Raw genomic sequence first — 21,907 nt, 5'->3', positions numbered from 1 at the left:
GAGACGGCGGCACATTTATTTATATATACCCAGTGAGAATAAGGCAAAAGGAGGCTGTGATGAAAAGGTGCCGACCTCGTGCCAGGAGTTGCCCAGGTAGTTGCCGTCGGTGTGGGCCACAGTGATGAGGGTCTTGATGGTGTCGATGTTCTTCTGCTTCATTTCCGAGATGCCGGAGCTGGCCGTCAGCAGGGTGAACCTGGCCAGGGCCTGCACGTACGCATCCCTCTCCAACTGAGACAAGAGGAGAAGGAAGCGTGTCAAATACACCGCAAACCGTACGAGATCCACTCAGACTGTAGATAAGTAGCTAAAGCTAAGCTAAGCTAAATCTCCAGTGAAGACTACCTGTATGCAGAAGATGCACGCTATCCTGATGGCGCAGCGGATTCCCTCCAGACACAGCGAGGCCACCTCGGTGTCATCGCAGTCCTGGAGGCCCACGCTGAACGCCGCCAGGAAGGGGGTCCACGCCAGCTGAAGGGACAGACGGAGGGGGTGAGACGGTCAGTTTGTGTGTGAGACCGGGTGTGAGGTGTGTGTGTGTGTGTCGACCTCTGACCTTGAACATGGGCCTGACGTGCTCCAGATGGGTGGCGCTGGTGAACGGAGCCTGGACGTGGCTCACGGCCTCCATCAGGGCTTTGGCCGTCTTGGCCATCTGCTCCATCTCCACGTTGTACAGCAGACGCCTCTGCTTCTCACTGGCCACACCTGAGAGGACAACACACACACACACACACACACACACACACACACACACACACACACACACACACACACACACACACACACACACACACACACACACACACACACACACACACACACACACACATTTTCATAAATAAATAAATAAATAATAAAAAAAAAATATATATATAAAAAAAAAAAAAAAAAAAAAAAAAAAAATTAAATTAAAAAAATTATATATATATATATAAAAAAAAATATATATATATATATAAAAATATATATATATAAAAAATAAAAATGTAAAAATTATATATAAAATAAATAAATAGAATATTATATATATTAAAAAATTATATATATATATATATATATATATATATATATATATATATATATATATATATATTAATAAAAAAAAAATTAAAAAGCTGAAGTTGAAGACCTCTGCCTTCCAGCAACAAACCAAGACATCCTCTGGATGATAACCTGAGTCTCTCCACCTGAACACTCACTCTGCTTGTTGGATTTCATGGTGAGCTCCTTCGTCTCCTTCATGGCGATCTTTTTCCCGGCGATCTCATCGTAGATGGCCGACAGGTATTCCTCGGGCAGGTCTTTGCTGTCGTTGATGCCGCGGTTCATCTTGATGTATTGCTCTTTTGTCATTTTGTTCTTCACCTTTTGAAGATAGACACATCGAGGGGTCACAATGATGCTGCTGATTTATGTTCGCACTGATGTCATGTTTCCTAAAAGCTGCCCCCCCCCCTAACTGATGGAGGTGGAGAGCTTACCTGTGGACTGTGAAGGTCAGTCGTCAACATGATGATGGAGTAGGCGAGGACGTAAGCTGTATCAGCGCTGGCGAAGAGGGTTTGTCTGGAATAAACACAGCGCATATTAATCCAATTCAGCTATTTTTCACATTAAAAGTCTTTTTTTTTTTCTTAAACTCACCCCTGATTGCATTCGAGATATCGCGCGGCGAACTTCTCCATGAGCCGGTCGATCTTCTGGGCTTCTCCGGGGAGCCGGAAGCCCTCCAGGAACATCCTCAGAGCGGAGACGAAGTCTTTGCCCTGGAAGTCCATCTGGTCCACGTAGGCGTACATCACCTCCTTATTGAAGCGGTCGTTGTCCCCGAGGAACTCTCCCACTTGAGTCTAAGAGAGAAAGGTAATTTAGCATAGAAGTTAGAATAAGCCATGTTACCCCCCCCCCCCCCGTTTCCTACTTGGTTTGAACCGACAGCTTGATGCAGAATTCCAACAGATTTCTAACTTTTTCTCTCATCATAAAGATTTAAAGTTTGTTCTTCTTTTGTTATTATTTTGTGTTGGATACATTTCTCAGATTTGGATAATTATTATCAGATATATGAGCAATATGTAAATTATATGTAAATTAAACGGGGCAGGCACGTATTTTATGTCATGTAAATTACTTTTTATTCCAGGAAAATAAAGATCAAATCAGAACATTTATTGAATGGAAACCCTTTCATTACCGAATCAAGCCTCTCCTCCTGGTGCAGGAACTGAGCGAGGTCCTCTGGGGTTGTACCCAGCATGCCTTGCTCCTGAAGGTACTGGATCCCTCTCTTTGGTTTCTTGTTGAACCTGCGTGGACACGGGGCGTGACTGTAGCGGCGGTATCGTAGCAACAACACAGATCACACGTGAGCGACACTCACAGGTCGATGCCTTGCTCGATGATCTCCTTCTGCTGTTTGAGGACCTCGAACTGCTCGGGGTTGTCGGTGCCGGACATCTGGGTGCTGTAGCTGCCGATGCCGGACGAGGCCGTGGAGTCCAGAGAGTTGATGCTCCCGTAGCGGTTTATGGTCTCCGGCGGGGCCTTGGTCTCTGTGCTCTCCTGCTCCGATGGTTTCTCTTGGCCTGAAGTCAGACAGACGAGTGGAAATTAGTGGGGGGTTTTTTGTTACATTGAGATTAAAAACCTCTTTTTCGAGGAAGTTCTGACCAAAACAGAAAATTTGCAAGATTTACGATATTATAGAGAACATTAGATTTAGAAACACATTCACTAGACAAGAAAAGAGCTAACACAAGGTACTTAATTAAATCAGACTTGAGTAGAATTCAAAATATGATTGATTATATTACATTTTATTTACATATTGTACTGCAAAGTGCTGTCAATGTGCAACCTGAAAGTCCACTGTCTCATTTAAGAATAATTAAAAGTCTCAGTGTGTTTGTGTACTTAGTTAGTTGTTACTGTAAGAAGCGACGCCCCTGAAGGCACCACAGGAAGGGGAGTTTTTAACTGAAACTCAGCCTGGGGGGGTTTAAAACATGAGCTAAGTTAACGGAGAGACAAAATGACCCCGAGGCATTCTGGGTGATTGTTGTGTTGTTGGCGGAGGGAGGGGGATTGCACACACACACAACAGCCTAACGAGCTCCAGGAAACACACACTTATCCACACGGAGCAGGTGTACGGCAGGGAACGAGGGGAGGCGGTTATAAAAAAAAAGGTGAGTTATCTAAAAAAGCTCCAGGCAGGCAAAGACGCAGCAGCCAGGATTTTGATGATTTTTTTTATAATTCGAGACGAGCTCTGCTCCACTCTGTAACCCGGCGCTCGGGGCCGGGCGTCTGATTACACATCGGAAACTCTTTAAAACATTCAGGACAGTGTCTTGTAATGTGAGCCGGCAGCTTATATACTGATGGAGGGGGGGGGGATTAACTAAAAGCTAAAGATGTGTACCGAGGAAGTCCTTCACAATAAAAAAGCAGCCTTCTGTTAGTTTAATGAATCCACATCATACATGGTTATATTCTAGGTAAAGGGAACCCTACAAACAACACAGGTTATATAGGAGGTGAGACTAAAGCTACATCACAACAGGCTCAGAACAAACGACTCCCATCACAGCAAGAACACCGTTACCTGCTCTCGCTTTGAAGACGTACAGAAAGGGGAGAAAACGACACGCCAAAAATATATAAATATGAATAATGATCTGTAATGCATCACACAATTCAATGTATCGTAAAGACAAATAACATAAAGTCTCAAATCGTGCCTCGTGAGCTTCCCGACTTGAATACTAACGACAGAAGAAAGAAAATGTCCGGTTAGCCTTGGCAGCTTAGCCCGTAGCACCAGGGGCATTGTGGGAGATCTCTCCCGGGCTGCTTTTCACAAAGTTGCTCCTTAGTTTTAAAGCTCCATCCTTTGGAAAACAACAGAAATCCTCCCAGACGGGCTCAGCTTCAGGTACCGCTCCGTTCTGGACTAAACCTGCCGGATTATCTGGTCTTTGCTGGCTTTTTTTTATCTGAAGAACCTTTAAACGCTAACCCCCGTTAACCTCAATGAACGAAACCGCTGCCAAACAGACGGGAAAGTCTTCTCATAACCTCGGCGATTTCATCTCTGACACACACTTTCCCCACTTCCAGGGGAAACAACAGTCTGGGTTTTTATGGGGAAAGTCAACGAAGCAGAATATTGCAGCCACGAAACATTTCAGCCCGTAGCGTCTGTGTTTAAGCTGATCACATCTTGATATAATCATATTTAATTGGTAGTTTGGCAGTAATAATACCTGGTAAAGGTACTTTTCCTGTCTTTTGGATTCATTTTTTGGTTTAATATGCATCCCATTCATGTTCGGGGTGTCTCACCGAGGCTGGTCTGGGAGTTGGGGTTGACGTACTGGTCTTTACTCCATTCCACCATACACTTCAGGATGGACACGAGACATTCAAGGCCTTTCTTTCTCAGGGTCAGCTCCTAGAATAAACAAACACATACATAAATAACTGGAAAACCCTGATAAATAAAGAACATTTATCAGATGAATCAAAATGATCACCTGTAGGGTTGTCGTGCCGAGCTCATGACCTCCGCGACCCTGCGCGATCTTTGAGAGGTCGTTGACCAACCGCTCGAATATGTTAGCAGCGTTCAAGTCACAGTCGTAGTTCACGTAGATGTCCACCACACTCTGGGCATCTGAGAGAGAGACGGATATCATCATTCATTAGAGCTCATCGAACTGAAGACACCTGTAATCACCCTTTTATTATTAGAATTAGCGCTTGTCTCTTTAAGAGCACTTCCCTTAAAAAACGTGTATATTCCCATTGGCTTGTGATTAAATTATGGCACCATGGCAACGGTAGCTCTCAAGATGTGGGTGGAGATATTCAGATGGAGGTGGTGTTTTCTAATGAGTGAGCCAAATCTGAATTTCTCATTAAATCACATGTTTTATGAGTGGGTTGTGCTAAAAAAGATGATTCAGCCGATAATTAATAACCTTTAACAAATTATGATATAAGATATATGCAGATATATGAGCTATATGTAAATTAAACATGATAATATAAAGAAGGGGCGGGACATGATAAGCTTAACTTCCTCGAATTTGAATTATGTTAAGGATTTTTTTGTGTCTTTTTCATATTTGTTTGACGTATTTTATGTCATGTAAATATTGTACTTTGTATTTGAGGAAAATAAAGATAAAATCAAATCAAATGATGACCAAGACACAAAAAAATCGATGCTAAAAATACCAGAGACACAAACCTGCACATATTCTGGTGAGGGTCTGGATCACCATCCACTTGTGGTCGTAGGAGCTCGTGGACGTCTCCAGAATGTACAGGAAAATCTCCTTGAAGAACACCTGCAGACGGAGGCAGGAGTCAGGCTCAACAACACAACAACATCAACCACCGACACCACGGGAACGGAGCTCTCCTTCAGCAGACGCAGGGAAGTACAGCAGGTGGTCGTTTCCTGGAAACGTTGAAGTGACTCAAACTGAACATAAAGCCGCGAGCGGCCGACAGCAGGTTATAGTGCAAACTGTGAAAAACCACATCTCCCATACATCATCTGTGTCGGCTTCCTGCTGCAGTGGAAGGAAAAGTGCTGGGTTGATACATGTAAACACATCCAGACTGACTCATGAAAACATGGAGAGCATGCTGCTGCAGGATGAGAGCAGCAGGTAGCAGCTGTCAGACAGCGAGTGTGTGTTTCTCTGGTGGTGTGGACGGCCTTGTTGCATCACGGTAAAAGCTTTCCGGTTATTAAATGTGAGGAAGCTGCAGACAGAGCCCCGTTGTTGCAGTTTAGACCTTGTTCAAGTATTAAAGTGGCAGTACGTAACATTTTCTATCTTATTTAATTGTCTTTTAAGTTACTAGAGTGAGTGGATTGATCACATGACCCACGAATGAAAGTAGCTAGTGATGCTTTTTTCTGTCAGTCAGCAGCGGTTGGTCTCCCAGGTGGAGCTACTCACGGACGCATGCTGCGTTTACTTGTAATCGGAAAATCTGTAACTTCCAACTGCTGAGTCAGGCTCCCTCTAGTCTAAAGTTACGTTTGATTCCTGCTGACTCACAATGGAGGATCAACAGGCAGAGAAAGAAGACCGTTCAACTTCCAGTCCAAGAAAAAGAAACAACAAACTAATGGAAGTGAAGAAGGAAAGTCATCAAGAAGCAAAGTGACCGCCAACGAGGGGAAACCAGGGACCTCCTTTCAGTGTGGAGCATTTGAAGGCATCACGCAGATAGAGACACTGTTGGGTGAGGGAGAGACTCGCCTGCAGTTCCATCTACCACCAGAGAGGCCGCTAGAAGCAACAAATCTTACAGACTGCCACTTTAAACCTAAAAAACCTGAAAAACTGAGAACGTTACCTCGATTTGCATCTTGAGGTGCGTCTTGAAGTGCGAGAGCAGCGTGAGGAAGATGGAGAGCGAGAGCTCGAAGACCTCGGGCACGGAAGAGACGCCGTTCTTGGACAGCGCCACGCACAGGTACTGCTTGATGGCGTTGATGAACATCTCGTTGGTCTTGAAGATGGGCCCGGCGTTCTGCAGGATGGACAGGAGCAGCTGGAGGGACAGGACCTTCGACCGCAGCTCGTGGGACCTGAGTATAATTATAATAATAATAATAATAATAATAATAATAATAATAATAATAATAATAATAGGTAAAATAGGTAAAATACGCCTCTTTCAAGAAAGAAAACAGCCGAAAACATCACGCCGAGTTTCTTAAAACAGAAAAGTGAGGGCAACTAAATCAAAGCTCCTCCGCCTGTAGAGCCTCGGCTCGTCTGAAGTGTTTTCCTGCAGGACGGAAAAACCGGAGCAGGAAACATGAAAAACATGCTTTCAGCTACTTTATATGCTGAGATTGGCTGCCGCGGCAACGTCTTCCATCTCTGGCGAGCAGACAAAGTAGGATTAATGTGGCAGAAATGTGACTGTATTGCTTCTACCAAGAGCCAAAACATGCAAAAAAAAAGGAGAAAAATATAATATAATGTTGGTGATGCGTCACAAGCTTATGAGAAACCGTCAAAAGTAAAATACCAATTTGGAAAATATGTTTTGAACTACAATAACTTGCCTAACAGAGGACAGCTGGGCAATTTAGTAATTAAGCAATTAGCAATTAAGTGAAGTCATTTTCTGATTTTACCAGACTATTCCAGCTGTTCACCCTCTCAGTAATTATAAATCTCATTGTGTGCATTATATATATATTTGATTTTTTTTACTTCCTTTTCCCAGAGTAGAGTAAGGACACAGAGAGAATGATGTCATACTGTGTCCACAATTAATACATATGCAGAGTGTCTGAATAAATGTAACAAAAATTTACATTTTGTCCTCTAAATCATCACAGACGTCCCAAACAGGCACATAATTATCCGTTAACCGGAGATACAGATACTTTCTGATAGCTAACAAACAAATATCATCCCACAGACAGCGGGAGAACTGAGTTACACACGGAAACCAGATGCAGGAAATCCTGTTTCACCAAAGCCAATGAGACGGTCAGGAGTAAAACTAACTGATGGAAAAGTCAGATTCATTCCTGGAGCTTTAAATAAAATAAAAAAAGGGAACATAACGGCAGGAAGTGATTCATAAATGCTGAGAGATGCCTCATCGTGTCCTTGGATCAGAAATAGCAGATTCACCGGAGCGACCCTCGTTTCAAACTGACTCATCACGTCTATTCTAGTGGTGCGTTCAGGTACAAAAGCTTTGATGGGTTATTGTCAGACTACAGCCCCGTTAATCACGACCGTCCCATTGTGTTCAAGTGTGCAGTAAATCTTTGTTTTTTTAATCCTTACTTGGGGTCCGGCGGTCCGTCCGATAGCGGCTTCATTGACAGCTTGCAGAGCGAGCGGAACACCAGGAAGGCGTCTTTCTGGAGGATGTGGGAGAATTTAGCACCTGGCGGCTGGCCCGGCGCCGCGCCCGACTCCTACGGAGAAACCGAAAAACACAACATCAGTGTGCTGCAAAATCTCACTGCTAGCACTGAATATCACATCTATAAACATCAAAACATTACGATTAAAAGCTGCCGGGTGAATTAGAGTTGTTTGATTTTCTAACTTTTAATCTTATTTCTATGTATTTATTCTTAAACTCTACCTATCGTTTCTCTACTGACGTGTATGTTGTATTTGTGTATATTCTGCTTTGTCAAAGGCACTTAAAGGGGCTCTATAAATAAAGTTTATTATTATTGTTATTATAATATACAGGTGTATAGAAGGTCGATTACATAAGACACTGCAGAAATTATATTCAGTTTAATTAAATAATCTGAATTCAGGGTTTTTCATTAGTTTATCATTTGATTAAATCAAGTTCTTTCCTTTTTAAATTTATTTTATCATCTGATTAAATCAAGTTCTTTCCTTTTTTTATTACAAATGTTTTTATTGTCTTTTTTCAGTTACAATACAAAGACACAAATCAAAACACATCAGTAGGCACATCAATAAGTATAAAAGGCACTCGAAGAATTAAAAAATATGCAGAAAGAAGTGGTATATTGCTAGAAAAGTAAAGAATAAAAACATTTTACAAGCATCCACATGTTCATGTGGACACTAGTTGTACGTTCTTTCCTTTTTAAATGTATTGAAACTTTTTATTCACAGTTAAAATGTAACGTCTCTTCACCTGCGTGTCATTGGAGGAGAGCGACAGCCTGTCGTCGGTCAGCGAGGGGGTGAAGCTGGCGGAGATGGGCGTGCCGGGGATGCCGTTGGCGTGGACGTGCTCGCTGTCGCTCCCCAGGGTGCCCTCGTCCTCCAGCGAGCTCTGGGTGCCCTCCGTCACGGCCGGCTCCGCCTGCTCGCCCTCGCCGCCGCCGCACTCCTTCGTGTCGGAGCAAAGGTTCGTGGGGTCCAAGCAGTGTCCTGTGGTGACGACAGATTGGATCTAGATCGTAATCTGGAGGTTGCCATGACGATCCGACAGCGGTGCATTCACAAACATCACGTTAAAATCCGAGCAGGTGAAGAGAGGACACCATGCCTTTCTGCTCCATGTTTAAAATACCGCTGAAGGGTAAAAAGCAGCCTTTTGTGTGCATGAGGTAATAACACTCTTTTTTTTTTTTTTGCTGCCACAGAATAAAATAAAGGCTTCTTTTAACTTTGGCACACAAAGACAGAGTGCTTTGCCTCCTTTTTGTCAGCATCTAAGGGAACTTCAGGGAGCTTGACATGACCTGAAATTACAGTGAAGCTTCCCAGGAAGCCGACGGTCGAGTTTAAAGACACATTTCTGTACCCGGAGATGTCAGCTTTAATCCTATGGCTGATTTAGGCATTCAGCCGGATCACTACATTTGCAAGGGTCAGTTTTGCATATAAAAAGAAAAAGAAAAAAGAACGAGCAGGTACACATTTGCACAGGTATTTAGTGGGTAAGTGCAAAATTCAAATAACTTGATTTCTTTAGCAAACAAAGGGTGAGCAAAGAGAAAAAGAGCTGCCCTGAACAAAGAGCAAAGGGAGTCGGTGGGCGAAGCACTTGAACTCGTTCATTGAGCTGCTGCTAATGCACCGCGACACATACACCCACTTCAGGGATGAAATACGACGAGTTGTACGAGTAATCCTCTCGTTTGTCTCCGTGCTTTTTATTCCCTTTGAAAAATATACCTCCTACGACTTATGAATAAAGACGGTTAGGATGTTTGTACACTCATTTTATTTATTTTTTTTTTTTTAATCTCACCTCCTGCAACAGTGTTGACCACCTCCTGCAAAATACTCTGGACTATTTCCTGGGCTTTCTCCTCATAGTTCGGGCTCTCCTCGTCCTCCTCCTCGCCAGCCTCTGGATGCTGCTGGACTGCTGCAACACACACACACACACACACACACACACACACACACACACACACACACACACACGCACGCACACGCACACACACACACGCATGCACGCACACACACAAAACACATGTTCCGCTATAAGCATAGTGCTTTCTGGGCCAGCATCCATAAAAGCTACAGCGTCATTGACGGACTATTTTTAATCCTGCTCTTCATATTCCACCCCAGCTCTCTCTCTGTCTGTCTCTCTCTCTGTCTCTCTCTCTCTCTCTCTCTGTCTGTCTCTCTCTGTCTCTCTCTCTGTCTGTCTCTCTGTCCGTGAATGAACAGTTGTATCTAAATGTGATATCAAATGTTTCTGCAGGCTTTTTCTTTGAATGGAAATCGCACAGCATGTCAAGAGTGAAGCTATTCCGTGTAACACAAGATGAATATATATCATCACCAGACAAGAATGTTGATTTAAGGTCCAGAGATTAGAAATGTTTAAAACGGGTGATCATGAACGCATCTCTGGCTGTTCATCATTAGTTTAAAGTAGAGAACATTTGTCATTAGGCTTCTGAATGTTGACAGGAATGGAGGGAAGAAGATCCTGTAACACGTGGAGGGTTAACTCAACATAGAATTAAGGGGAATCAGGATATATTAGATATAAATACAGGATGCAGGCTTACTCTGAGCTGCTGCCGTGGCCTGGTCGGCCTCCGTCTGTTCGTTTTCAGCCACGCAGAAATCCGAGCCGTTTTCTGGATGCGGGCTCTCGTAGACCGGGCCCTCCTCTCCTCGCTCCTCCCCTCGCTCCCCGGACGCCGACCTGCTGCTGCTGCCCTCCGCGGCGGGCGTCGAGGGGGTGGATGGGGTGGAAGGGGTGGCGACGCCGGGGGTCGGAGGGCTGACGGGCCCGTTGGCCTCCTGGGACTGGCCCTTGGCCGGCGGGTGGAACGGGGCCTGGAGCTGGGGGGAGTCGGGCTCGGCATGCTGGGTAACGGGGGACTGCTGCCGGTGCCGCTCTCTCTCCAGCTGCTTGGCTTCCTGCAGCTGCACACACACACACACACACACACACGCACGCACACACACAATATAAAACACACAAACACAGTACGCACAAATAACAGCATTCACAGAACAAGCACATGCAACACACACACACACACACACACACAGAGAGAAAAAGACAGGTTTTAACTACGTCAACAAACTCATAACAGCAATTACAAGTTTAGATTCCCCCGAGGGTTCCCTGAACGCAACACATCCAGATGTCGATGCAGAGAGCAAAGACTTCTTAGACTCTTTTTAAAAAAGGGTTTTCCAACATCAACAGTGTGTCAGCATACGTTCTCGGAGATGTATATGGATGCTCACTCGACTGAGAAGCAGGACATGCGACTACGACGGCGACGGACACATGCTGGCTCGTGTGAACTGGCTCTACTTGAAGGTGGAGAGGCGGATGGGTAAATGGCTCATAGGGCCGTGTCCCGGCTGATGAGTCACGCCTCCGACAACGGAGCAAAGTGTTGCTTTGCAGCTAAAAGTGGGTCACGAGACATGCCCAGCTGTGGCCAAAAAGAGGACGTGATGTCGGGGGAATATTGTGTTATTTCAGATAACAAGACTAGTTGCACACTCCACTTATTTCATGACAAACAAGTTCCAAAAAAAACAAGCAAAGCAAATTACAAGCGGTGGACGTTCTCGCAGCCAGCAGCCCCACGGTGCATTTTCAATCCACAGTGCATTTATAGAATTATCGGGCATAAAAAAATACATTAAAAAATAAAGCGAGGTATGGGTTACAGATGGGAATATAAACACATTTACAAAAGCAGCGGCGATAGATGGAGATCCGTCTGTCTGTCATCAATCTGCCTCACAATAATACAATCTCCTTTTATTAAACTCCACTCTCGTTCCTTAACGGGCCGTTCTACTGACACGTTTCAACGGAGGCGACTCAATTCGATGACACGGCATCCCGAATGAAACAATCAGCATCGATTATGAGCGACGCTAACGAGGCCAGACGACACACCTAAGCCGGAGGGGACAAAACAAACTAAGCTCATTATTTAAATGCCACCTCAGTCGGATAGTGAAGACGAGAGCCTGTGTGTGTGTGTGTGTGTGTGTGTGTGTGTGTGTGTGTGGATCTCCCACAACGCTTCACAAAGTATGCCTCCTCGTCTCTCTCTTCTCGCTGCTTCTCTAAATTCCTCCATCTGCGTTCAACACGAGTTACACGTTTCCTCTAAAACCAACTGTGTTTAAAAACACAACAAATAAAAGCTGTTGAGTTAGACGGGATCGGTGCGGGGAGGGAGAGCGATGTGATCGGTAGGCAAGTCAACGAAAGCCACAACAAGCATATGGTGGGAGAAAAACAGAAAGCACACAGCATGTCAGCTACCTGTGCAGAGTGGGAGGGGAAAGAAGACGAGTGCATGAACGGATGAGGGGTAAAAACAAATCATAATAAAAAAGAGCAAACACAGACACACAGAGAAGAGTTTGGAGAGTTTCTGATCAGGCAAGTCACGGCAGTCCTGCACGCTTTTACCTGGCGGTCACGCTTTCTGGAGGCCAGAGACCAAGATAGCTTGTGATTTGTAAGCTATGTGTCCAAAAGGAAGGGGAGGGGGAGGAGGGAGGGAGGGAGGGAGGGAGGCAGGTGAGGAGGGGAAAAGTGTCATTCAAAAAGAAAAAGATGACATTAGAGCAAGCTTTTTGTTTTTTGAAGGCAACAACTAAAAGGTCCCTCCGGACACAAAGCAAACAGTACGACTTTAATGAAATCAGGAATCGGTGGTTCGAGTCGAGGAGAGAGCTTTTCCTGCAGAATGCAACGTCTTTCATGATATTTATCTGTGTTTAATTTGTTGCAGTGCTTTTAAGGTGCAACCGCGTAGATTTTCAATTTCTTGCATCAAATTTCAGACTTTAGCTCAAGTAGGAGAAGCTCTCTGTCTCCCTTTTATGTGTCTACATAAACAGGATAGCTTGTTATTTGAGGGGGGGTTGGACATACTGCTTGGTTCTCCATGCGTGCGAAGATGACGTTGAGCATCTGCGTGAGCGTGGCCTTGGCCGTGGTCTGGTTGATGAGGTTCTTGCTGGCCAGGTAGATGTTGTAACAGGTGCGGACGGCCTGCAGCACGGTGCCCTCGTGGATCTCTATGTGCTGGGAGGTCACCGCCGTCAGCAGGGCCTGGAGGGGGGGTCGGAGTGGTAGGAAATCAAAAAAACAAGGGAATACTTTTGTTGGACAAGTCGGTGCAGAGAGGCCTGTGATTGGCTGACTTCAACCAGCTGATTGACCCAGTTAGGACACGGGAAAATCACATTTTAACACAATCTTGCAACTTATATTATGAGTTTTCCATGGGAACATTTTTGTCAAATGTCAATATGTCACTTAAGGTCGTTTTCACATTCGTGTGCTTCGTTCTATTAATGGAAAAGTGACACTTCGGTGACACGTTCAGTCTGTTTTACCGAGTTCACACTCACACGACACCACGAGTGTGAATCGCCAACGTTTCATCACACAGAGTCAGCATATTCCTTAAATATTATATGTCTTTGAGGATTTCACGCCCCACAATGCAGCGACACTAGAGATTCATAAAAGTGCTAAAAATAATAACTAATTTAAAAGAAAAGAACAACAACAGCTGTATTAGAATTCATATATGGGCAAATCTAATGAGTTTATGGGTTGTTTTCCACTTTATAGTCGTCTCCTTGTAAATTACCACATCTTTTAAAGTGGCATATTGATTCATGCATTAAAGAAGCAGAGAATCATAAAAAAGCAGCGACATATGGGGAATTAATTTCATTAGATATCAATAAAACCAACAAAAACACGATCTGCTTTTGAGGAACAAAACGTTGTTGAGCTTCCGTGTGATGACGTGTGATTGGCTCACCTTAATGATCTGCAGTTGCACGCCCTCGTCGGTCTGCGGCCCTTGGAAACAGGCGCATATGGTCTCGATGATCCTGTCGATGAGCTTCTTGCCCGGCGCCGTGTTGTCCGGGGCGCTGCCCGTCAGGTGGCCGTACGCGATCAGCTTCTACACGGCCGCGACCACAAACACAACTTGTGAAGCCTTTTCTGGTTGTCTCTCAACATAACTTGGTTCTAAGATCTTGGAGCAAGCGTTTTTTTGGGGGAGGGGCCCCAAACGTGTCCCGCCACTGACCTGTAAACAGTCGAGCGATGTGATGACGATGCGGGGACATTTGGACTGACAAGCCAGCTCGAACGGCAAGAAGTACTTGTCGGCCTCGATGAAGTTGGTCTTGGATTTGATTGGCGGTAAAGTGCTGGAGCCTGATTTGCCATCTCCACTGGGCGGACTGGGAAGAAGATAAAAAATAAATAAAAATCTGTCAAGATGAGTCACTCGGCAAGAAGCAAAAGGGGAGGTTTTGAGAAAATCAGACTCCCACTTCCAGACCTCTGCTGTGCCTGTTCCTCTGGGAAAACGCAGAGGAACAAAAACAAATCTTTATTACACTGAAATCAATGTAGTGTCTGACTGCTTAAACCGCTTCACTTGATCTCTCCGAGGGAGGGGGGCTAATCCCAGAGGTTTGATATTCAGCGTCCTCATGCTGACTAAGCATCTCCAGGTCTTAAATCAAACTATACAGCAATTTTTCTCTCTCTCTCTCCCACTTGAATTTTTTAAAAGGCCAGAGACGCAGACATAAAATATGGACCGCTGCCTCCAGCATCCCCAAGCACGACTACCACACCCAGACCGCTGGAAGGAGAGGAGAACAGAGGGAGGGAGGGGCTGCATTGTTTATGTGTTGGCAATGAAAATGGATGACTTCAGCTCTTTTTTTTTTTTAGAGGACCTCACCCGAGTACAGCGGGGTGCAATCATGAAGAGGAACAGAAGAAGAGAGGAAGGCTTTGTTTTCATTTTATACGCAATTTGAAAAAGCAAAAGAGGAAACGGGCGTCGAAATAAAGAGGAATTAGAAGAGGAACAGAAGAAAAAGGGGAAGTAAAGTCGAATAATATGACGAGAGGTATATCTGAGAACGGATTAGAGGAGGAAAAACTACAGTAAAGTGTAGAAAAATCTGCGTTACAGCCGTCTCATCACTTTCAAAACCTTTCAGACGGGAAGATCAAAGTGGAGCCGTGATTCAGCAAAGATCAGCCGACCCAGCATCCCTCTCTCTCCGCTATTGTGCTGCGTGTCCTCTGGCTTATTCCTGGGCTCTCTGCTTAATACCCCCCCCCACACACACACACACACACTCAGCCTGCTTAGGAAAAAATAATACAGCCATTAACGCCGTTTCAGCCTCCATCCAACAACTCCCCGGAGCCACGGTGGGGTTCTTTGAAGCTTTAGTGCCACTTATTTTCATCACGGAAGGGGAAGACGCAATGAAAAATCTATACAATAATCAATATGTTGATTTATGATTAAATGTCTTCTGGTATTACATGCAGCTTAAATGGGTGCGTTTGACGGTTCATCCTTGACCTTGGAGGTGACAAAAAGCATGAACTCCACTCAAGGTCCCCTCTTACTCTGGAGCTTTTCACCGTCTTCTTCAGCAGTTATTTGAAGTCAAAATAGTTGGACATTTTTTATGATATATGCTCATTTACTTTCCTCCCAAGAGTGAGATGAGAAGATCAAAGTACCACCTGGAGTCTCCACCGGTTGCCTAGCAACCTCACATTGATGGTAAAGACCCCCAGGAAGTCACTGAGCCTCGCGATGGTCCCCGCAAACAGCCGACCATAACCATAATACCTTTTAAAGGAACGAGACGAGGAAGATGAAGACTGTGTGATACAGTTGAAAGCTCCAGAACAAGTGCAGATTTTTTTGGTGGATCTTCTTTTTTAGGTGTTACAGTTATGTTATGTTATTTTAGCGGAATAAAATGTTAAATAAATGCTTCCATTTGTTTGGTTATTTATTCCGTTCACTACACAGTTTATTCCCATATCATTATATCTCTTTATAGTCTACAAGTGTTAAATATCAGTGCCATCTGGTCCTTCTATCCATTACATAAATGGTCCATAAGTTGAATTTACTTTACAAAGACGTATGTTTCTATATATCAAATAACGTACACTTCATAGCCGATTCCCCACTGTCGATATTTTAAAGATGTCGTTATTAAATTTGGCCTCGTATGTGTTGGCGCTACAGAGTGAATACACAAAGGGAAACAATTTAAATATGACTGCAGGCTCACGCAGATATTATATTTGTATTCCCGAGTAGCACTGGGAGAATATTCTATATGACATTAAAAATAAAGAGCTGAGAGTTGACAAAGTGCCTGAGATGAATCCTAAAAAAGCAGCAGCGTTGTGTGGGAGCTGGGCGTGGCTCGATGGTGGACGGACAGTGGGGAGGGAGGGACGAGGGAGGGAGGGACGAGGGAGGGAGAGAGAGAGAGAGACAGAGAGAGAGACGGAGAGAGAGAGAGAGAGTCAGAGAGAGAGGAGGAGAGAGAGAGAGAGAGAGAGAGAGAGAGAGAGAGAGAGAGAGAGAGAGAGAGAGAGAGAGAGAGAGAGAGAGAGAGAGAGAGAGAGAGAGAGGGAAGAGGAGAGGCAGCACTCATGCTACGTTTCATTCCAAGCCTACATTATTTTGGCTGCACGTGCATGAGCACACACACACACACACACACATACACACACAAAAACAAGTTCAGCATTAGGCAGGGGTTTGGGAAGAAAAGCCATTAATGAGTAGACAAGGGGGTGCTGGGAGCCGGCCAGGCAGAAAGGCACAAACAAAAACACACTAGAGGCCACACACACACACACACACACACACACACATTCACACACACACACACACACACACACACACACACACACACACACATTTGCACACACACACACACACACACATTTGCACACACATTTGCACACACACACAGTTCTAATCCCCTTTACTAGCTGAACACAGGAGCAACAGAGAGGCGTTCGGTTGAGCCATGAATCTTACAGTGACTGAACACGCAGAAAGACAGACCAAACCAATTAAATGACCCTCGATGCCACAACGCTGTTTGTAATTAATCAACAAGCTTACCTTAATTTTTCTGATTCCTCTTTGATTTCCTCTGCAAATGAAAAAAAACAAAACACAATTAGTCAAGTGTGAGTGTAAATTCTACAGTATTTTACTCGGCTTATGACACCGCAGGGAGTGGACTTATTTATGAAGAGCTTTTTTTGTTTTTTTAGAAAATCTTCAAATCAGATGTTTTCCAGAGCCTTTTAGAAAGTGTGTGTGTGTGTGTGTGTGTGTGTGTGTGTGTGTGTATGTGTGTGTCTGTGCCCCCCCCCCCCAGAGGATTAGGATTCACACTGCTGATGCAAGAATAAAGGGACTTAAAAAGTATTCAAGCAGAAAAATGTGTGAGGTTCTGACCCCCATAAGAGTTTGACTGTGTCGCCATGGTGACGGGTCTGTTGACGTCCCACCACCACCACCACCACCACCACCGGGTGCAGAAATAAAAAGCCTGGCTAATGTTTTGCCTCAGCGGCAGCTCGGCCTCCCCCCTTTAAAAATGGAATCATTATTCATTCCAGCAGCCAGGCCAACACTTGTGTTTATTTCACAGATCTGCAGGCATGAAAGCCGTCGTATGAAGTTGCCGAGCGCCGGCACAGACGAGCAGAAAACACAGAGGGAGGGAGAGACGGATACAGAGGAGAGGCCAATTGGTGCTAGACATTAAAGAGGGGGGGGGCTCTCAATGAGGAAGCTTTTTAAAAACAGTGGCAATCGGCAAAGTCCTCACAGAATTGCAACCAGCAAAAAAAAAGAAGAAGAAAAAATGTAACATAATGACAGCCCAATTATTTCACTGCTGCAAGGCTAACAGTCCTTTCAAAGAAATCCACTTGGCGAGAATATTTATCACTTAACACTCGGTGGAGTTAAGTTAAGGGTGGTTTCAAACATGTTTTTACTGTACTTATCCACGAGGGAGACGGGCACGCGTCGGAGAAGAGACGCTTTTTGGATTTGGAAACCGTCTGAATTTAATTGAATTTAATCTACACATCCGTATAATAAACACGCAGTTCCCCCCTTTGGGTCCAAAAACCGGATACGAGAGGCGAGCGAGCATGTCGTCTCTTTGTGTGATTATTCTGAGACTGACTGAACGGGATCAGCGAGTCCTTGATCCGAGTCTAGTCCGCCTGTCAGTTCTCTGCTGCAACGGCAACGAGAGAGTCGGACGACTGTATTGATGCCACGAACTCATTCATTCATCTGTGAGCTATTTTTAAAAAGACCCAAGGTAACATCGTTATCTGCAAAATCAGATGGGAGTGGATGAGATACCAGACAACTTTGTCATGTCAGTTTTTGGCCCTTTGATTGTTATTGTAAGGATTTTTTGAGGGGAAAAACCTCTCATTATAATGCACTTCTTCTTGAGCATATATTGAACACTTTCTCACTGTAGATTTATTTCACTTTCAGGTCAAATCTGGCTCTTAAATTCATATTTATAGTTGTTCATCACTATTTTTTCTATCTGCATTGTGGTTATTGTGATTATTTCATAAAATATCAAGAAAAACGGAAACGTTCCCTCAAATCCAAGAGGGACAAAACAGAAAAAAAGCAGAAATTTCATATTTGAGCTACTTTTAATTTAAATAAATTACCACAACGATTAATCCTTCATTATCAGAATTGTTGATTAAATTGACTTATCCAATTAATGACTACTTGTTTCGGTGGAAATTATCGATATCATGAAAACTGCGTTATGATAATGAATATTCATGACTATAATCTTCTCACTTCAAACTTTGAAATCCCCGACAACCAATCAGAAGAGTTGTTTTTTTTGAGTGAATAATCAGCAACGGTCCCATCTCTAATCTTTTTCCCAGCAACACTTTCACTCCAGCGAGCTGCAGCTCGACTCAAAGAGTCAACATCATAGAGCTGGACCCGATAGTCTGCTGCTCTCTGGTGCAGAATATTAACCTCACAGCAGGACTCTTTTTCGGGATGTGTGAAATTACAAAACGGCCCCGGGCTTTTCCACTTTTAATATCAATAGACGGTTCATCACATTCATGCAAATCCACAAACACAAGCCAAAAAAAAGGGGAGAAGGCGGGCAGGTAGGCCCTCACACACACACACACAGAGAGGGGCAACATCTGATGAGGAATCATCACCCAAGGATTTGAATGGTGAAACCATGGCAACGGCGGGTGGTGGTGTCGGAGATGGGGGGAGAACAGACACATAAACGCGGGATGCTCCTGGGACTGGCAGGAATTAAAACCCTGGAATAACGACCGATCTGCCAGCTACCACACACACACACACACACACACACACACACACACACACACACACACACACACACACACACACACACACACACACACACACACACACACACACACACACACACACACACACACACACACACACACACACACACACACACACACACACACAAAACTAAATTATTTATTAAGTTAAAGCTCATTTTTTTTATATCAACTTGAGCCATGGTATAAATCAGAAAAAAGTGCAATGAATGAAGCGAGAAAACTCAATTTTTGCCTCGGAGCAGACTGGGAGAAACGTCCCAAAATGGCTCATCACACTCTGATCGAGTGTCCCAAAATAACCCCAACACAGGATTCAAAACCTCATATGCTCAGGAGCCCACGAACACTTCTGCTGTTAGAAGAAAAGTTTCATTTAGTGGGCGACTTCAATACAACACAGCTTGCATGCATAAAATATCTCCAAACTTCATCCCAGCGTTTAGTCACTTATTAACCCGACTCTCTCAGCGCTGCACAGTCATAGTAAACATGGCTGACCTTGAAGAGCCCCAGTTCTGTGCCCTGGTGTGTCCCAGGACAACCACCAGTATAATCAAAAGAACAGCAGCAGCAGCAGCAGCGGTAGCTCAGTGTTGTGCTTGAAGCCTCCTCCACATCTGCAGCGAAGCAGATGAAAACAGAGCGGCTCACCACTTTTCAATCTAATGAGTCCACATGAAAAACAAAAAAAACATTGGCGGCTTCTGTGAGTCAACTAGTGAAAAAATATGAAACTGAAACTTCAGAAATCGACTCCCACGAAGCCCTCAAAGTGGTGAATTTGTTGTCTCTCCACACATGAATTATTCCCCTGTTGCATCTTAAAAAACATTCAAAACATTTCACACATTTGGTGAAAATAATACAACACAACTGTGAAAGTAAGAGGACTCAAAGAATCTATTAAAACTAATTGATTGATACCGGATTGCTATGATTTATCAATCATAACACAGGCTTGATTTTGCTGCATCATCACCATTACTGATGCTTCAGCAGGTGACCAGATGCATTAGAGGCAGCCATCGGAGCTACAGACCTCAAAAACAAAGCCTTGACACTTCCATAATGTATGAGAGCTAAGCCCTCAGTCACCTCCACCATTAGGCTCATCCTCGAGCTACCTTTCCCCCCCTCTTACCCCCGACTTGAACCCAGGTCTTTACACTCGACAACAGCAGGACATTAAAGGAGCATTAATACCAAATCCCCATCATGTTCGGCCTATATTTATCATCAAGAAACAAGTGAGTCACGTTTGTTTTCCCATTCCTCTGGTGTATGAAAGCATTAGAAGACACTCTGCAAATGTGAGCATTTTTACATCCCACACACCCCGAGGTTGTCATCCATTCAAGGACCCCCCCCCCCCCACTAGAAAGCTGCCTCTAAGCGGGGGAGAAGGTCGGTTCAAAGGCTGGCTAATCACGTCTCCACTCTGCTCTGGAGTGACTGCAGCAGCAGCAGCAGGGGGCCTCCAGGGACATTTTCTGAGAGCTGGCAAAATGGACATGCATGAATGCGGCCGGGTGCGGGCCACATTCCAGTCAGGTGTACCTGCCCACCGTCGAATGGCACCGACGCACCGGCGGTATTAATGGCCCTTTGTCCTCCCGATGGGGAAGTAAAACACTTCCTGAAAACATTCGGCATCTGCAACCTCCTGTGTATATATATATATATATATACACACACTGTTGCCCATAAAGTTGGAATATTTTGTTTGACACAACACTCTGTTTATTCCTATTTAAATGCCCCAGTCATCACTTTTAATCAGGTGCAATGATTACATTATGTGTCCCCAATAAGGTGAAATGAATTCATGGTGCTATAAAAGACAAGAAATATGCAAAATGATTCCAACTTTCATACATATATACATCAGTATGTTCTTTATTTACCTCACTCATGTACTGACATCCTGATATCTATTTTAAACAGGTGCAGTATGTCACTCTGCACGTTTAACAAGTCTTTATTCATCCGTTTTAATCCTGCTTGATTTATTAAAGCAAACATAATAGCCGAGGTAGCTCAGTACAACAAAGCCCGATACGTGACACCGACACGGCGAGGCCTGAAAAATACATGACGATGACGACGCCTCGGCCTGAAGGCAGCTCACGCTAAACAACCGAATGCCAGCTCGTGCAGCGAGAAGGCTGCGAGATCCAGACGAGCTCAGCCCGACAGTCAGCAGAGACGGGGGTTTCTGCAGCGCTTTGTATAATACACGTTTCAAAAAGGGGGGGGGGGGGGGGGTTATCACTGATCCCTTCAATCACACTCACTGAGCTACAGCGGACGCCGATCTCGGCTTAGATATCCAGAGCACAATGGTAACGTCAGCCTCTCAGAACGCAAATGTGCAGCCGTTACAGATAAGAATAAGCAACGGGGGAAGTATTTGGAAAAACCTCTGAATCAAAGGTTGTGAGCAGGACTGTAGCGGGGGGGGGGGGGGTCACCACTTCAAATCCCCCAGAACTTCTGGAGAAAACCTGGAGTATTTGAGCTCCCCTCACGAAGCAGCTACGACTGAAATCCCCGGAGCGTCCCTGTTTACACTCCATCGCTCCAACGGTGGGTTTACGGCGTCGAAAGCAAACAGTGCTGCTGAAAGGATGCGCATGCATATTCACTAAACTGT

At 44.5% G+C, this 21,907-nt stretch overlaps 1 protein-coding gene across 3 annotated transcripts in view; it reads right to left on the bottom strand.

Moving 5' to 3' along the window:
- arfgef1 (ADP-ribosylation factor guanine nucleotide-exchange factor 1 (brefeldin A-inhibited)) overlaps positions 1 to 21,907 on the bottom strand; it is a 40,427-nt gene that overhangs the window by 10,015 nt on the left and 8,505 nt on the right. Inside the window, exons 2-22 of one of the 3 annotated variants that reach the window (XM_084033166.1) lie at positions 16,967 to 16,997; positions 14,078 to 14,234; positions 13,802 to 13,948; positions 12,898 to 13,077; positions 12,430 to 12,483; positions 10,541 to 10,904; positions 9,763 to 9,882; positions 8,698 to 8,936; positions 7,854 to 7,987; positions 6,394 to 6,628; positions 5,267 to 5,366; positions 4,548 to 4,687; positions 4,357 to 4,465; positions 2,390 to 2,594; positions 2,204 to 2,315; positions 1,654 to 1,859; positions 1,491 to 1,575; positions 1,209 to 1,374; positions 563 to 714; positions 349 to 477; positions 76 to 234 (exon numbers count right to left, since the gene is read on the bottom strand). In XM_084033166.1, the coding sequence (XP_083889292.1) occupies positions 76 to 234; positions 349 to 477; positions 563 to 714; positions 1,209 to 1,374; positions 1,491 to 1,575; positions 1,654 to 1,859; positions 2,204 to 2,315; positions 2,390 to 2,594; positions 4,357 to 4,465; positions 4,548 to 4,687; positions 5,267 to 5,366; positions 6,394 to 6,628; positions 7,854 to 7,987; positions 8,698 to 8,936; positions 9,763 to 9,882; positions 10,541 to 10,904; positions 12,430 to 12,483; positions 12,898 to 13,077; positions 13,802 to 13,948; positions 14,078 to 14,234; positions 16,967 to 16,997 (3,224 nt within the window). The remainder of the gene's footprint in view (positions 1 to 75; positions 235 to 348; positions 478 to 562; positions 715 to 1,208; positions 1,375 to 1,490; positions 1,576 to 1,653; positions 1,860 to 2,203; positions 2,316 to 2,389; positions 2,595 to 4,356; positions 4,466 to 4,547; positions 4,688 to 5,266; positions 5,367 to 6,393; positions 6,629 to 7,853; positions 7,988 to 8,697; positions 8,937 to 9,762; positions 9,883 to 10,540; positions 10,905 to 12,429; positions 12,484 to 12,897; positions 13,078 to 13,801; positions 13,949 to 14,077; positions 14,235 to 16,966; positions 16,998 to 21,907) is intronic. The other 2 variants (XM_084033167.1, XM_084033168.1) reach the window with 2 other exon arrangements.

Source organism: Eutrigla gurnardus, assembly GCF_963514095.1.
Source record: "Eutrigla gurnardus genome assembly, chromosome: 18".
NCBI classification, from domain to species: domain Eukaryota; kingdom Metazoa; phylum Chordata; class Actinopteri; order Perciformes; family Triglidae; genus Eutrigla; species Eutrigla gurnardus.
This window is presented reverse-complemented; position numbering and strand designations above follow the sequence as displayed.